The 18,424-nt window shown below is 40.4% G+C and overlaps 1 protein-coding gene across 18 annotated transcripts in view; it reads left to right on the forward strand.

The window, feature by feature from the left end:
- Positions 1 to 18,424, forward strand: part of MBNL1 (muscleblind like splicing regulator 1) — a 205,126-nt gene that overhangs the window by 165,728 nt on the left and 20,974 nt on the right. For 14 of the 18 annotated variants that reach the window (XM_014569966.3, XM_014569964.3, XM_006115963.4 and 11 more), the window contains 4 exons: positions 7,136 to 7,336; positions 15,784 to 16,041; positions 17,235 to 17,288; positions 18,105 to 18,258. In XM_014569966.3, the coding sequence (XP_014425452.1) occupies positions 7,136 to 7,336; positions 15,784 to 16,041; positions 17,235 to 17,288; positions 18,105 to 18,258 (667 nt within the window). The remainder of the gene's footprint in view (positions 1 to 7,135; positions 7,337 to 15,783; positions 16,042 to 17,234; positions 17,289 to 18,104; positions 18,259 to 18,424) is intronic. The other 4 variants (XM_006115960.4, XM_006115961.4, XM_075937738.1 and 1 more) reach the window with 1 other exon arrangement.

The following is an 18,424-nucleotide window of genomic DNA, read 5'->3' on the forward strand; positions in this document are numbered from 1 at the left end:
TTGATGCACCTTTTCAGTGTATTAAAACAAAACTAAAATGCCCGCTCAGCTTAACATTCCCTATCTTAAATTCCTGAGCCTTTCATTTCAAACTCTTCTTCCACTTATGCTTTGTTTGCATTTTTTTAAACTTTCACTGTCTGACTGATAGAGCTGAGTAGTAAATGGTTTCTGATGGTTTAGAATGTTTTCCAGTTCTCTACTGGGACAAAGTGGAGATATTTTATTTTATTTTACCAAAAAACAGAGACTCTCCACACCCAGCAATTACCAGTAACCTGATGACTCTTCAAGCACTCACCTGTGATGCGCACAATCTGAGTTCAAATCCCTCATCTAAATCAAACAGAGCAGGGATTAAACTCGGGTCTCTAACCCTGATGAGTACCTTAATCCCCAAGCTCTTAGCTACTCTGGACTGAATAAAGGCTTACACATATTTTTCACACTATCTCAAACATTTTGACCAGAAATTCCCACCCTGAATCCAAGAGAGTTTTCTTGATGAAAGTTTCAAATCTGGAATGTTCCCAAGAATAATTTTGAAATCACCATATTCTGATTAAAAAAAAAATCTTTTGTCAAAAAATTCCTGACCAGCTGTATTGAAAAGTTTTATAAACATGGGACAGAGATTCTGAGGATACTGTCATTTGAACCCCCTTACCCATCCTAATGACAAATGGGGAGCACTCACAGCAATCAGAAAGTCAGAAGGTCACTCAGTTGATAGTATGCATTTTCTGTCCAATAACCATTTGTATGCACTGCTCACAGGTGCAGGAAGTTAGAGTGTGGGGATGCTGAAACACCTACAGGTTTTGTGCCCAGCAGCCCACCAATAGTCTCGTGCCCCTAATACTTCTTTCAGCCGTCTCAGGGCAGCCTCCTTTTACTTACTAGGATCAAGTAAGGTATTTAAATTATTGATTTGTTCTTGTGAATCAGGCAGAACCTCTCACCAAAGAGTGCTACCGCTTCTGAGCAAAAATTATGCATCCAATGAAGTTTCAGTGAGAGTGAGTTTGTGCTGAAGATGTGCTGATACTGCGTATGGCTTTTCTCAGTCACCTCAAGGCTTACTGCTTTACACTGCCAGAAAGTTCTGTTCCTTGATTTGACTGTAATTGTCAGCCAATGGTGCACTCTATAAAGCTACCCGGGAATTTATTTTAAGCTTAGAAATACTGTGAAATTTGGCTCTTGCACCTCTCTTGGATTGATGTCCCCACAAGGGAAGTCTTCTGGAAGCTGATCTGGAAGCGCCGCGGTCTGGCCCGGGTCCTCCGCCGCTTTGCTCCGTGTCTCCCTGGTCAGCTAGTGCCCCTCCCCCCCCAAGCAGACCAGGGAGACGTGGAGCAAAGCCCGGGGCCTGTGGTAGAGCAGGTGGGGCGCTGCCGGTTGGTCCCACAGCACCGCTCCTTGGCGCTACTGGACCAACCCGGCAGCACCCCAGCTGCTCTGCCCCAGAAGTCCTGATTCAGCCGCTGCTGATCAGTTTCAGCAGTGGCTGAATCAGGACGCCTGGGGCAGAGCAGCTGGGGTGCTGCCGGGTTGGTCCAGTAGCGCCGAGGAGCGGCCGCGCTACTGGACCAACCCAGCAGCACCCGAGCTGCTCTGCCCCAGGCGTCCCCAAGTTAGCCGCTGCTGAAACTGACCAGCGGCTGACTACAGGAAGCCCGAGGCAGAGTTGCTCTGCCCCGGGCTTCCTGGAATCAGCTGCTGATCAGTTTCAGCAGCAGCTGACTTGGGGACGCCTGGGGTTCTTAAGTTGAATCTATATGTAAGTCAGAACTGGTGTCCAGATTCAGCCGCTGTTGAAACTGATCAGTTTCAGCAGCGGCTGAATCTGGATGCCAGTTCCGACTTACATACAGATTCAACTTAAGAACAAACCTTCAGTCCCTATCTTGTACGTAACCCGGGGACTGCCTGTATTCCTTCCCTGCAAGGTGAAAGACTGGTTCCTCCTGCTGAGCTTGCATCCCTCTCCCACTTCTAGTCCCTTGGCGGGAGATGAGTCAGCATCCTCATGCTGAGCTGATCTGTCTACAGCAACTTCCCTGCATTTGCCTTGAAAGAGGTACACAGTTTCCTCTGACCGGCTACACAACAGCTTGAGTGCTGTGCGGTCAGTGCCAGATTTTGAAACATGTTGTGGGTGCAACTAGTTGCAGGAAATATTTTGTCCCTGGTAGGAACATTTTCTGTTGCTTAAATATCTAGTTACTCGACACTTAAGCACAATCAGGTGTTTAGATATCTGGGTAAAACTGTAATTATTGTTCTTTAAACGCACAAACTTAGATGCACAAAAAGAGAGGTCCAGTTCTCCCTGTTGTCTTGGGTCACTGTAAACCTAAATGTGTTTATTGTCTGCTTTTAATGTATGCGGTCATTAAGGTTTATGGGACATGTAATGAGATCAGTTTATTATTGTGGGTGGAGCTGGTTGGATATTTTTTTCCAGAATGGTTTTTCATTAAAAAAACACCATATTTCATCGCACTGAAATATCTGAGAAAAAGTGATCTATTGTAATAAAAAAAACCAAAATAAAAATAAACTTTGGGGAAAATTTTATTTCAGCTTTTTAAAATTCTATTTTAGTTTTTCACTTTTATATAATGTTTATAATTTTACATTATTTCATTACCATTGCATAGTACTCTGTGTTAAAATATCAAACAGCAGACAATGAAGGAAGAGCTTTCGGTAAGCCCACTTTCTTTCTAATATCCTGGGACCAACACGACTACAACAATGCTGGATAGTATTAAGTCCACTTTACAGATGAGAAAATTAAGCCACATCATTTTAAACCAGTGGCTTCCCCAAAGACTTACAAAGAGCCAGTAGCAGAGATGGGAATAAAATTTTAGAGTCTCAACTCCCATTCCACTACTCTACGAGTACATCTGAACAGCAGCGTTATTTCAGAAAAACTGGAATTATTCCGAATTAACAAAGAGCATGTATACACAGCAAGCCATTATTTTGAAATAATGACAAGCTGGAGGACTTCTTATTCTGACTCTTGTAACCTTATTTCACAAGGTGTAAGGGAAGTTGAAGGAAGAGTGTTCTCATTGACATACCAGAAGTTGCGTAGCTTAATTCGACTTTTACCCTGCTGTGTAGACGTGCCCTAAGAAACTGCATAACCTCCTCACCCAAACTCCTCTTCTGACTTACTCCAGATTGCAGTAAATCTTTATATAAAGAATGTGGTAAAATGTTCTCAGTAATAGAAGCTGAAGCTTTATGGGAACCTGTGGAGATTCCTTGACTTGCTGTGGTGCATTTAGAAATGTTCTACCTATACTTTGTGCCCGCTTTCTATAATTTGTTTAATTACAGAATGTGAAATAATATTTTATTTCCATTTATTTTGGCACAATTACAAAATGTTTTCAAAGACATTATGGTTTGTATATTTTTACAGGTTTTCTGTACCATGTTATCCAGTACCGTGTATGTTGGTCAAACTCATCATCGTTTGTTTACCCAGTTTAAGCAGAAACAATTAGTCCTAGGTTTTGTTGGATGTATTTCCTTCATTAACTACACATAAAGTTTATGGAAATATTGTGGCCTAAAGAAATGAGTAAACTGAAATTTCTGGGACCTCAAGAAAATGGATTTTATAAGTAATACTGACTTATTCTTTGGAGAAAATTAGATGTATAGCTCAGTCTTTAGAGTAGAAAAAGTCAATGGAAATATCTTTTTGCATTATGTTTTTATATCTATCTATAGATATAGATATAGATAGATAGATATATCTTGTGTGTGTGCAGTTCTCAGGTGTGACAGAAGGGTGCTCAGTTTATCTAGGTAGCGAAGGTGGCTCTACTCCATCTTTACCCCCATTTTGTCATGAGGCCAGCTAAAGATAATTTAGCATAATTTGATGTAATCTCAGAGGTGCTGTAAATTATGCCTAGTGTTTAAGGTTCTCTGAGACTGCTGCACTGTCTGAATACATAAAGCTGGCTTTACCACCTGGGAATTCTCCAGTGAAGGGGACATTCTGTGCTACCTGCTTATCGTAGCTTTAAATTACCTTTGCCCCCAAAAGACTGAAAAGGGATCTTAGGCTGGGCCAGTATAATTAATGATTAATCTGGTACAACACATGTATAGAATACTTAGCAAAACACCTGTAAGACAAGATTCAGAATGATTTGAGGCTGTTTTTGTAAAATCTGCTACGCTTCTCATTTCAGTGATTGAAAGCCTATAGTATATCCCTTATTATTTACCCTTTAGTTGGTATATTGAGCTGAAGGAAGGATTCTTCTAGCCTTCTAGCCTTCTAGTTGCTATCCACAGTCAAAGAACTAACTTGCCAGTTCTGTTGCTTGATCTCTTATACTAATTTATCCATCAGCTAATTTGTCTGGGTCTCATCTCATTGACTCTGATGAAGATCCAGACACTTGAGAGGATTTACTCCCAGCTTAAACTTATGCTTTGTAAATTACCTTTGTATATATTGTGCCTTTGTTCAATGTTTAAAATGACATTTTTGGCTCCTGGTTTGTAAGGTACATGAGTCACTTCATAGAGAAAAAAAAACATATCCTTGTATATGGTGCCTAAGGGTGTGTCTAGACTACCTAGTTTTGTCGACAAAAGTCCACTTTTGTCGACAAAACTATACCAGCGTCTACACTACCGCTAAGTTCTGTCGACATAACGTCGGCAGAACTCAGCAGTATTGTCGACGCTGGTATACCTCATTTTACGAGGCATAACACCTTCTGTCGACAGAAGGTGTTATTGCCTGTAACGTTGCGTCCAGACTACGGAGTTCTGTCGACAAAGCAGCTTGCTTTGTCGACAGAACTCAATGTGTCTGGACGCTCTTTGTCGACGGAAGTTTTGTCGACAGGATCTGTCGACAAAACTTCCGTCGACAAAACGCGGTAGTCTAGACGTACCCTAAGAGAGCTCAGATGAGAGACAGGGAGATCCATTAGATGGTGCATGTTCATCTGTAGTCTAAGAATACAGGTTTGAAGAGAGCTTTCAAGAGAGGTTTAAATTGGACATTAGGAAAACTTCCTAACTGTCAGGGTGGTTAAACACTGGAATAAATTGCCTAGGGAGGTTCTGGGATCTACATCATTGGAGATATTTAAGAGCAGGTCGGATAGACATCTATCAGGGAGGACCGGATGTAATAGTATAGTTGATTAACCAATAAGCAAAAGCTTATAGGTTAATGCTATATACTGTAAACATTCTCTCCCCCCACCCCACCCCACCCCACCCCCTGCAGTAAATTTTTTAGCAAGCTTGCCAGCAGCCCAGCTCAGTCCTAACTTGTGCCAGGTCCAGGTCCAGGTCCAGGACATACCTGCTGCAGCTCTGCATTTAAAGTGTATTAGGAGCAGGTGGGCAGGCAGCCTGGCTCAGTTCCAGTTCCATGCCAGGTCCAGGAGCTTAGACACACATATCACCCACAACTGGACGGAGCCATTCCAGCGCCCCAAGCAGACAGTTTAATTGCACCCCGGAGTTGGAGGGGGGCTCATGTGAGGCCCCACCACGTGGGGGAGGGTGTGTATGTGTGTGTGCAGAGCTGGCTGCAAGCAAGATGCATGTGCCCAGCCACCACAGGCCAAGCCTGGCAGGGCACTGTGAGAGTTAATGGGGTTGCTGCAGCCTGTTATCTGGGAGCCGCCAGATGCTCCCCCATAGATGCGTGCTCCCTAGCTAGCCCATGACTTAATCCCCAACCCTGATACCATACCTCACCTCTATACCTCCCACACACAGGCTCTGTATTAGAGGCAGTAGTGAGGGGCAACCCCATACTGCTGCTTCTGATACAGGGGAGTCCTTGGAGTCCAGTCCAGAGCACACTGGCGGCTGGCCCCACTCACTGGGGTTTATAGAATAGTCAAGTAGCTGATAAGACTTCATGAGGTTAATTGAACCTGCAACCCTGTACTCCCAAGGCGGGCACCCGTTCCACTAGGTCATGCAGGAACCTGCCCCTCCACCTTACTGCGGGTAGGCTCTTTATCCCACCTGCCCTAGTGCCTCTTGACCTGACCCCAGGGGACCCGAGACTCAAACCCACAACCCTGTCCTCCCCAGGCAGGAGCCCTAGCCACTAGGCCACACGGGAACCTGCCTGCAACCTAGATGGTGCTTGGCCCTGCTATTAGGGCAGGGGACTGGACCTGATGGCCTCTCGAGGTCCTTTCCAATTCTAGTGTTCCATGATTCTATAATTCATAACATATTAACCAGCTGTTCTACACAGCAATCAAAAGTATGGATTTTGTCATTTATACTGATGGAATAATTCTGTCAAATGCAGTGGAGTAGTGGAGTTACTTCAGTTTTACACCAGTGTAATATAACAGCATAGAATTTTGTAGTTGAACTTGGTTGAGCTTCTGGACCTTAACAACACATGAACTTGAAGGAGCCTCTGAAACCTGTTTAACTGAAGGCTTCAGTTGTTGGCCTCAATATTCAGGATACTGAAAATGTTTACTTTCTACTGAATGTCTGGGGGGGCAACCTATTTACTTTTACCAGAAAGAATTGTTATATTCTGATCTTGGACTTCTTTTATGTTGGTGTAATTCCTTTGCCTCAGTACCTATTTACCCTAGAATGTGTGTCCATGCTGTTTAACAGTGACTGAATGTAAGGGTGCCTTCTCTCACCCACTGAGATCATTCTCATTTGTGGATATTTGTGCACACTTCATGTTCAAACATGCACACGAGAGTCTCTGAGATCACAGTTGTGAGATGCTTTCCTTACACAGCCGTGTGGGAGTGCTGATTTGTGTCCATGCTGTTGAGAGAGTCAAAGGTCAGTCATACTACTGCCACCTGTCATACGTGCATGTCCGAATTAGCTTCTATTGGAAAAATGAGTCTTTAAATTGAATTCCCTCTTAATGGAATTTTTAGTAAATGAGTGCACTAAGATGGCTAACGCGTGCTGTATATTCTTGAGCTACAGCAAATATTTTGTTTGAATTAATAGCAACAAATACACTGTTATCAAAGGCAGCAAGAAACAGCTGCTTTAGAGTATATGGTAGTATTTGGAATACTGACTAATATAAACATTAAAGAATTGTTTCTTCTTTTTTTTCCAGCCAATGTTTTCAGTTGCACCAAGTTTAGCCACCAATGCATCAGCAGCCTTTAATCCTTACCTGGGGCCTGTCTCCCCAGGCCTGGTCCCAGCGGAGATCTTACCAACTGCACCGATGCTGGTTGCAGGGAATCCTGGTGTCCCCGTTCCCGCAGCTGCCGCTGCTGCCGCACAAAAATTAATGAGGACAGACAGACTGGAGGTAGGAAGTATTATGCTTTATTACCTCTAGTTAATCTTATGCATTAGTCTCCTCCATCTTCAGTGCTGTTCTTATGAAGGAAACTAATAGCACATAAATTACAATCCCGACCAGGAGTGTGCACGGTTAATGTGATATCTTCATAAAAGCCTCTGAACAGAATGCAACGTGACCGTCGTGCAGTGACTTAATAACTCACATGCTTTCCTCACTAACACAAAAGGAAATAGGTAAGGTTGCCAGATAGTTTCAACAAAAATACTGGACACATTTGACAATTACATCACAAGCTACATTACATCTTATTTAGAAAACACCGGACATTTATATTTTCTCATTTATATTTTCTCAATTTGTTTCCTGAACAGAAAGCTCAAATACTGGACTGTCCGGTTCAAAACCAGACACCTGGCAACCCTAGAAATAGGTGACACTCAAACCTTTTAAAATTTGGTAATCCGAACACAAGAGTATCAGGACCCAAGAACTACATTGAGTGTGATATAGATAGGTGTAGGCTGTCAGGACTTGGTATAAGTTTCAGAGGGGTAGCCGTGTTAGTCTGTAACTGAAAAAACTTAAAAAACTGTGAGTAGTCCTGCAGCACCTTAGAGACTAACAAAACTGAAAGCTCATGATACCATCTACATGTTTTGTTAGTCTCTAAGGTGTTGCAGAACTATTTGCTGTTTTCTCAGGACTTGGTATAGTGATACTTTAGCTACCTGGATAAAAGATCTTCAGTCTCTTTGCTTATTTTCATTCAGGGTATATATTGCTAGAATTCCCTCAGAGGCCTCCTGTTTATCTTTTGCTACAGCCCTCATAAATTTTAGTCCTCTGTAGCAGTTATTCTCCCTTGCCCTGAATCTGTTCTTATCTAAAATGCCTGACAGTGTTTTCAACACCTTATGTCTGTGGCGACGTAGGCCCTGAGCCAGCACTGTGCAGCAGACTGTCAAAATATGCTGAAAGATGGCTTTCCACTTCTCTGTTGTTATCAGTGTAGTCTGTAAGATAGTGTTTACAATCCCAAATTTCACAGACTTAGTATTTATAATTAAATGGTTAGAAATGTTAAAAGACCATATTAGCAATATATTTATTTGTTTTGTTGTTCTATTTCACGCTTTAAATAGGGTATTCAGATATTGTGAGTCCTTCCCCCCCCCAATAAAGGCAACATTTAGCCATAGCTATCACTCAATAATAACCCCAATTATTTTCCTGAGCTGTGTGGTAACTGACAAATGAGGATTTTTAGTACCAATCTCTGTATTATATTATAGATAAAAAATAAAATTGTAATTTAATCCTGCAGATTTTTAATCACATGATAGATTTTTTAATAATACTAGGGATGTAAAAAGTCATTTAAAAAGGTAACTGTGTAACCACAAAAAAATCTTAGCGGGTTACACGTGCTGAGAGTGCTGGACTATAAAGCTTACCGAGCTTTATACTCTAGAGCCTATAACGAAGTTTCCATGAGAGCGAGGCTGCCAGCTGCTGCTGTGGGCTCTGCAACCAGCTCCCCGAGTAACCTGTGGCGGTGGGGTCTGGACAGGCCCCGCAGGGCAGGAGGAACTCTCTTCTCAAGGTGGGGGGAGAGCTGATCCAGCCCTTACTGTTTAACTGCAAGGGGTAAACCTTTTACATCCCTACATCATAAAAATTGTGTCTTTTCAATTAAGAGAGATGTTGAGGTAAGTTAAAATTTGGGGTGTAGATCCTCAACTGCTGTAAATCAGTTTACACCGGTTTTGGATCTGGCCCATCAGGATTTGAAGGAAAAAGTGAGAAGGAAAATAATGGATTGCCATTCCAAACATTTTAAAATAAAATAATTCATAACTTTTTCTGCCATTTTTTGGACCTGCATCCAGAGGAAATCTGTCTCCTTGTATGGAAGTTATGTCCCTTCCACAAACTCTTCTCATAGTTACCAAGTTGCTACTTAGAGAGTTGCAAGTTAGAAGCAGTGTAGAATGTCATCCAAAGTGTCATCACTCTCTGAACATTTCCCAAGTCTGTGTGAACTATAATAAGAGTTTAGATCACCACAGTTTCCTCTTTTGAAAGATCACTTCACTTCCCCTTTTGGAGATTTTTTTTTTTTTAAGGAGGAGAGTTTTCAGAAACCCAGCCAGATCACTGGTGTAGCAATTTGAGACCTGTGCAATGTTGACTCTTCCGTTACTTCCAAATCATCAAGGAGGGTTTTCTTTTGATAATTTCTACATCACAGTGGTTACTTGCCAGGGATGAATTAAGACCAATGAAGAAAGATAAGTAAACAATGTGAGGACCTGAAATGAATCTGAGAAGACAGTGCTGCTGTGAGAATTATTTTGGGATCTCCTTCAAAGTGCTGGCTAAGTCCACCTGCTGACCTGTTTGTGTCAAAAGCATGCTGCACTCTTTCTACATTCAGGAAGCTCCAGAAAGCATGGTGCCTTGCATGTATAAGAATTTGCTGAAAATTGGAGACAAGGACAGTAGATCTTCAAAATGGAGCATTTGACAGGAGAGCTTCAAAATGGAGCATTTGGTCAGAATGTGTTTGTTAATGTTCTTATGACATTTAAAACATTAGCAAAGTGGGGGATCACATTTCTCTGTAGTAGAGGATTGTGCTCCTCCTTGAACACCTAATTGTACTAACCACAGTCTAACCTAAGGTCCATTTTCAAAATTTTAAAAGCCCCAGCAAGCATCCAAAAGCAATAATCTTTTTAAAATGACCAAGCCGCTTTGCTTTAAACTTTGATTGAAAAAAAGTTACAAACCACTGGAGATATACACATTGAGACTTAAGAAGTTTCTCATTTGTTGCAGGTTTCCTGGTGGAAAATAATTGTTTGAGGATTTGTCCTGGATAGGGCTTCACTTTGACCTGAGAAAAGTTTCACATTACAGTGGAGGAGAGAGCAGGGCTTCTTTCACTTTGGTAACTTTCACTTGTGAAGTAACACCAGCATATTGATGACCCTACTCACAAGTGGATGCTTCAGGGGAGTCCTCTAGAGAAGACAATCATATGGCTTGCTCACATTTCAGTCATATCCCCCATGTTCAATGGCACAAAATAGGAGAATCCTATTCTGAAGCAATGCCCATTTAAACCAGAATAGTGATAGAAATGTAGCTGTGTTAGTCTGGTGTAGCTGAAACAAAATACAGGACTATGTAGCACTTTAAAGACTAACAAGATGGTTTAATAGGTGATGAACTTTCGTGGGCCAGACCCACTTCCTCAGATCTGATCTCATTTTGATCTGAGGAAGTGGTTCTGGCCCACGAAAGCTCATCACCTATTAAACCATCTTGTTAGTCTTTAAAGTGCTGTTTTTTGTTTCATTTAAACCAGAGCTTTTATGGCTGCTCTGTCCCTGCTCATTTTTTTCACAGATCCCCAGTCATTCCCTGCCCTTGGAGCTTGCAAGAAATAATCATTTGCCCCTCTTTTCAGGTTTACTCTCTGATTTCCAGTTCACGAACTCGTTCTGCATTTCTTGCCTATTATAACAACAGCATTATCAACTGCTTCAATAATACACTTAATTTTTATATGCTCAAGTTAGTGGAAGTAAATATCTTACCATCTTTTGCTAAAGTGAAATAAGAGTTTCTTGCACATTAGGTTGTTGGGTTTATCAATTTAACTAAACAGTTTTAAAACTTATTTAGTTAAATTGCTACAATTTTCGTGTGTGGTCAAGCCCCTAGTTATGTGTCTTTACTAAATCAGTCCAGAGACACTTAGCCCTGGTCTACACTAGGACTTTATTTCAAAATGACCCCCAACCTTCCCGCCCCACCCCACCCCCCATCGAATTTATAAGCAGAACATCCTCACTACCAAGCCCATTATTTCGAAATAACAGGCCACAGAATTCGAATTCTATACTCCTGCTTTTCATCAGGAGTAACGCTAATTCTGAAATACTTATTTCAGAATAACGGTAGTGTGGATACTCTGGTGCCACTAATTTGAACTAATTACTTCCCAGTGCTTCCTGTGGCTCTAAGTCCAAGGTAGCGTGTCTACATTAACAGAGCCTGTCTTTAACTAATTTCAGTGATTCCGTGTAGTAGATCATGCTGGTTGTCAAATTTAGTAATTTCAAAATAATTTCCTAGTGTAAACATGGCCTTAGTGTTAGGAACTTTATGCTGTCTGGCAATGCAGCTACTGTTGCATTGATCTGAATGGAGAGATGCCTGGAGTTGTCCCTGCCTTCCCAGATTGATTAGACAGTTTGTTCTGTTGGATTCAAGCAGCCATCTGTACAACGGAAATTTTGTGTTAGATAGGAAATAGGAGGTCTGTTACCTCTGCTATTTTCACTGCTCCTGAAAGCAAACAGTCTACTAGTTAAGCCAATTTTCTGTCCTTCCAGTGGATTTGTTGAGCCATTTTAGGACAGTGTTCTTTTTTTATCCAGGTGCTTCCCATCTTTGGATATTTTTGTTTTGTTTTGTTTTGACTGTGATTCAGACTATATTGGAGTTCACTTAGTGGTTCCTCCTCTACAATTATACTCTCACCCTCGCTTCTCTCCTCTTCACAAAAACAGCAACTATTCTTCTGGAATCTGATTTATTCTACTTGTAGAATGTAAGGACATTAACTTATTTTGGTCTGCCTTCTAGAATATCTAGATTTTGTATTTGGAGAGAGAGTTCCTATTTAGCATTTTATTGACTATAAAAATGCTCTTCTGGCTTCTAAATATTTACAGATCTTTAATCCTACTCAGTGAATAAATGTGCTTTATTTCTACAGCATGCACCTGATTTTTTTCTATAATTAATATAATTTGAAATTATATGATTATTGAGTGATTCACAGTTTAGCTCCCTGCCTTTAGCATTGTCCAGTTTAATAAAGCAGATGGGATTTTAGTCAAAACTTACAAATTATTAATTCTGTTCTCAGTTTTAAAACTATATTTTCAAAAATGATGTACTGCTTTGTTCATTAAGGTAACACACATGCTCTTGGAAGCTTAAACTATGAATGTTCTACAACTACAGGCTTTTATTCTTTTCAACATTCATAAAAGGAAATTAAAATCATTTATTTTTAAGACAGATACAGACCACAACTTATTCTATGCAAGCCATAGGGGCCCTAGAATCAGTGAGAATATCCCTGCAATAAAGTTGTTGATAGTTACTAATAACAATGTTAAATATTGTGTAATAGAATAGTCATGTAACCACATGAAATCTTAGCGGTTACACGACTATTCTGTAGCCGCCAAGGGCCGGGCCAGCAGCCAGTGCGCTCCTGGCCCCACTCCCAGGGAACCCTCTGTCACCTCACACTGCTGCCTTTCATACAGAGGCAGCAGCGCAGGGTGGCATCAGACCCTGTTCGTGGGAGTTCGAGCTCCCCATGGACAGAAGCTGCTGCCATCAACCAGCCTCTGTTTGCAATGGGCCCAGGCTCACTGGACAGAGCCTGCACCATGGGATGCTAGACTAGCCTCTGTCTGCAGGGGCTGCTGCTGCAGGGCAGCCGTGGGATACGGAGCAGTCTCTTTCCATGGGGAGCTTGGGCCTGCCACAAACAGAGGCTGCTTCGTGGTAGCCTCCCCTCCCACATGCTACTGCCTCTGAGATAAAGGTAGCAGCGCAAAGGTGCAGGCAGCACCATGGAGCTGGTGCTGGGGGTAACCAGCATTTAAGCTGCCTGCCCCTCTCACTGTCTCTGTAGGGTCCGCGGAGCTGGCACACGCCAAGAGCCTGCCTGAAAACCAGATCCCTGTGCATATTGGCTCCAGCCTGCTCCCCCCTCACCCTCTGCATTGCTGCCTCTCTATCAGAAGTAGCAGCCTGGGGGTGGGGGAAGGCAGGTTGACCCAGTGCTCATGGGGAACCTGCTTAAAGCCAGCTTCTCATGGGCTTCTGCTCCCACCTTCCTTGCTGCCTCTGTATCAGAGGCACTGGGGGGGGGGGGGAGGAGGGAATGTGTAGTCGACAAGATTAACCGATAAGATCAGATTTATCGGATAATCATGTAGTTGACTACACATTGACATCCCAAGTTACTAGTAAAAGGATCAACTTCAAATGTTTTGGAGATTGTGTTTAGTTCAGGTAGAGAAGTTTGGATGTTTAGCTAGATTTAACCATGCCAGCCAATCTGGAAATCAAGATGGAGATTTCATGAGATTAAACTTCCCTAGGAGAGTTCCAATATATCATAAATTTAACTAAAAATACTTTGAGTAGAAGTCTGCTCTTCTCTGTATTCCTGCTTCTGGCCTTGGCAGAAATCTGACAGTAGAAAATAACATGAAATAGAAAAGGGGAATGTAAAGGAACGAGTTGACTGACGTTATCGGAATTTCAAAAAAGTTTCAGTTTTGTTTGAATGTGAATAATTTTAAATTTTATCCAAACACTGCAGATATGGCTGAATTCATGCATTGGACTCTTGAGCTGCCGCCTCTTTTCTGAGCAGAGAGAGAGGGAGAGAGAGAGAATTTTCTCATGATACAGTACTTTTATATTTCAAGGTCATAGGAGATCTAACATAGCTGTCAGAGTACAAAAGATACATATTTTTTATTTTACATGTAAAATGTGTTGTAGGTTGGAAAAGTTGCTACTCAGTATAAAGAAGCAAACTAAGGGAAACTATTAGATATGGCCTGATAGCATTACTTTGGTAGAATAACTGCCTAAACATGAACCTAAAAATAGAGTCGTATGTGTGGTCTAGACTGGGGAGGTGGCAAGTCTGCTACCAAATGGAGCTGTAGGTAAGAGTCTTAAGGCACGTCTATACTAAAAGATCGACTTAAGATACACAATTCCAGCTATGTTAATTACATATCTGGAGTCGATGTATCTTAAATCACCATCCACAGAGTGGGAGGTTGACAGTAGCAAATGCTCCCATTGGCTTCCCTTACTTCCTGTGAGGAGCAGGAGTACCAGTACCGACAGGGGTGCTGTCTCAGATCAAATTAGTAGGTCTTCACTCGATCCTCTAAATTGAACCCTGGGGGATTAATTGCGGCAACATCTACCTTTCGCATAGTGTAAAAATGGCTTTAGTATCATTTGATTGAGTTTTTAAGGAGTACAGAGTGTTAAAGTGTAGCTGGAGAGCCAGTGTGGATGAAAACTGAAGAGCTATTTGAGTTGTTGTAGTAATCAGAGCCAAGCTTCTTGAGAAAATGCTAAAAATGCAGAACTTACCTTTAAAAGAAAATTTTGTCTGTTACATTAGTTTGGCTCATTGTGCAAGTTTACCTGGGTATGAACTTTTGCATTATCTAAATTATCTTTTGGAAGTTGGTATGTAAAACTCATTACTGTGATTGTTATGGGTCATGATTTGTAAAGAACTAAGAATAAAATTGAAATTTGAATCTAGTTCCTTTAAATTTAGGATTTGCAAAGCTCAGGAGAAATAAGCCCAACATCTTGATGTAATAAATAAGAGGAAGTTACCACTTAGAGAAGTTACTGCTCTATTAGTGGGGGATGGTTGTAAAACCAGTGATGGATTTTTGCAGTCTCTAGCATCCAGTGAAAGTTTTTGTAATTGGAACAAGTAGTTAGGGTGGTGTTTCTCCTGAATCAAAAGAAATATCTGGATTTGTGTTTCTATAAGCTTTTGTTTTCAATGTGCAATATAAACACAGTCACTGCACCTGTGTTGTTGTTTTTTTTTTTACCTACTGCCTCTTAATCCTACCTGGGATTAAAAAAACGAGAGTTGGTTAGCTGGTTGGTTAGTTAGACCTGTTATGAGGAAGGTTCAGAAAAAACGAACTATAGGTCATTGTGTGTTTTGAGTTGCCCTCTTGTGGTAAAAGGATGGAATATATCTGAGTGCTGTATTTCTATTGATCCTGTTGCTGACATACCTCAATATAAATACAGGAGAATCATAAAGTAATACTATACAATGCACTGAAGTCAAATAGGTAGCTTATGGAATTGATCTCAAAGGATTAGGAAGTTTATTTTGACAATAATTGTACATACTTATTTTAATAAAACAATTCTTAGCAATGTACTTTAGAAATGTATGTTACACTGTTAGCTTTGACCTTGGCTTATTGTTGCAATTATCATTCAACATGAACATTGCAAACACATTTTTTTCAAAATCAGTGCACCTTCATAACTGGACCAAATGTAACCAGTAGTAGAAATCAGTTGATTTGGGTTCTCTGGGGCTGATTCACCTTTACTTGAGTTCTTTTTTACCCCAGAAGCAGTGTAAGGAACCTCTAACATGAATTCAAGATGCCAAACTTACAGGCCCCTTTGCACTACTAAGATTTTAATTTGTTTTTGAAAGAGTTCCCTAAAAATGCTGACTATTTTTACACCTTTTCTGTGATCACTTTTCTCAAATCAGCAGTGTCATGTGATATCCAGGCACATTCACTAATTTTCATTTGATGATGATGCAGGTATGTCGAGAGTACCAGCGTGGCAATTGTAACAGAGGAGAAAATGATTGCCGGTTTGCTCATCCTGCTGACAGTGCAATGATTGATACCAATGACAACACGGTGACTGTCTGCATGGATTACATCAAAGGAAGGTGCTCACGGGAAAAGTGCAAATATTTTCACCCTCCTGCACATCTGCAAGCCAAGATCAAGGCTGCCCAGTACCAGGTTAACCAAGCTGCAGCTGCCCAAGCAGCAGCTACTGCAGCTGCCATGGTGAGTTCCAAATCAATTTCCAAATATAATTTTGATGCTAGAAAAGGATTAATTCATTAACTATTCTTGCTGAAGATATGTTTGTTCAGGTATCCCAGTCACTACACAGTGTAATAAACTTTCACAGCATGTGATGCCATATCTACTCTTAAATAGTTTCAGACTTAAAATATGTCACTAATTTTTGGGAGCTGGCATATACAAGGATGTGTGTGAGTGTGTGAGTACACATACATGTGTCTACTTATATGTAGACCTAATATATGTATCTATCTATATATAGATAGTGTGTGTATGTGTTGCTATAAATCTGTATTTGCAGGTATCATTATTTCTGTCTTTAAGTATATCCATCTAAATTACCATTACTGGTATTCCTGTTTCTACACTAAACTTCATTTTCCTCTTCTTTAATCTATGTGTGGGGTTTTTTTTGTACCAACAGCAAATGCTTAAAAATTATTTAATTTAAAAAACATGATCTGAAACTACTTAAAAGTAGGTTTTCAAGCAAATAGACTGTAACATTATTTGAGGGAAATTTAATTGGTTTGTTCATCTTAAATATTACAGTATGATGAATAATTGCACAGCTAGCGATGCTTGAATATTGCAGTTAAAGGAAGTAGGAAAACTACAGTACATTTGAAGATGATATAAATTAGTACAAACAGGCTATTTGCTTATGCTAAATTTTAATGTGATCTAAAACTTATTTAAATGGATCCAGTTTTTGTTCTTTGCTTAGCTGTTAATGTTGTCCTATATTTTTATATAACTACATGATTTGACCATTAAAATACTACATCATGGTTTGATGTCCCTAGCATAGTACAATAAACATGAGAGAGGCCTTTTTTCTGTTTGTTTATGGATACTTGAGCAAAAATACAGAAGGCAGATTCTCTTTCTCTCTCCTTCTTTCACTCTTTTCTGTTAGATTATCTTGTTTGTAATTAACTACATAGAGGTTGAATCCTCACAATAACAACTCAGTAGTGCCTTTATTGTGCATGCTTAGTCTTGTTATTTGTTGTATATGGCATTCCGATGATTTGTTTTTTATTTGTTTTTTCTCACCTACCCAAAAATGCACTGCTGCCCCCATGATGCACCTCTGCTTGCTGTTTATGTTAATGCGCTTGAACCCCACTGGCCCATTGCCATCATGTGCTCGCTGCCTGCTAATTAAGACTCAGTCGGCTGTCAAATCACTGAAGCGACCCCTCGAGGCAACCTTTGACCTGGTACTATGACCTTTCACCTTTTAGCTTGGCATGTAGCTTTATTGTAGATACAAGTTTTTTTTATTAATTTGTAAAGTATTGAAATACAATGGAAAACTGAGTGTGGTTTCCTGTTCCGATTAGTGGGAAAGAATGCAATATATACATAAATGTATATGCCAAACAAATGTTCCTAAAGTGCAGCAGCCCACATTCAGTTTTAACCACCTTTTAGAATGTTGTAAATGAAGTACTTTGAGGACATTAAAATTGTATTTATTACTATGTATTTGTGTATCTGTTTGCTTGGCATGGCTTAGTGATATTCTTATGTAGATTTAACATTTGTAATGCAATGTTCAAGTACCAGCATGCTTTGGTACATTTTTGCATGTCTAGTTAGACTTTGGGAACTGTGGGTATATTTTTTAATATTATCCTATCTGTTTCATTCACTCTGTAAGATTACTATTAACATTGCTTTTATTTGTCAATCCTCATGGAGCTAGCAGTGCAGCTTTCCCCCCCTCCTCCAATATTGTTGCTTCTTACTGAAAACCCAAAGCTTTATATAATATTTTAGCACCTTATCATAACTTTGAGCTCCAACATATTTACTTATATTACTTTATTGTCACACTAAAGTAATGCTTCCTTTTAAAGCTGTCACCTTGCCTTTTTACTTGGTAGTTAAGTCTGCTCTGGTGCTTGCTTGCTCATGGATAAACATGGTGCTGCCTGATGCTTTTTTGCCTTCTACTGATTTTTCTTTTTCTTTTTTCTTTCTTTTTTTCTTTTGGACTGGACTTTATTTTTTTATACTCATTCACTGTTCAGGGAATTCCTCAAGCTGTACTTCCCCCATTACCAAAGAGGCCTGCGCTTGAAAAAACCAATGGTGCCACCGCAGTCTTTAATACTGGTATTTTCCAGTACCAACAAGCTCTTGCCAACATGCAGTTACAACAGCATACAGCCTTCCTTCCACCAGGTAAGTATCTCTTTAGTTTTTGTAGAGCAAAGTATGCCACGAAATTAGTGTCCAACGTTTAGAATAAATCTGTATTGATAGTCATTGATATAAGCTCAGTTACAGTAGGATGCTGTTAGAATAGACTGAGGATAGGAAGTCTAGGAATTAAGATATTCATGATCAG

The sequence above is a fragment of the Pelodiscus sinensis genome, chromosome 10, assembly GCF_049634645.1.
Source record: "Pelodiscus sinensis isolate JC-2024 chromosome 10, ASM4963464v1, whole genome shotgun sequence".
Taxonomy (NCBI): Eukaryota; Metazoa; Chordata; order Testudines; family Trionychidae; genus Pelodiscus; species Pelodiscus sinensis.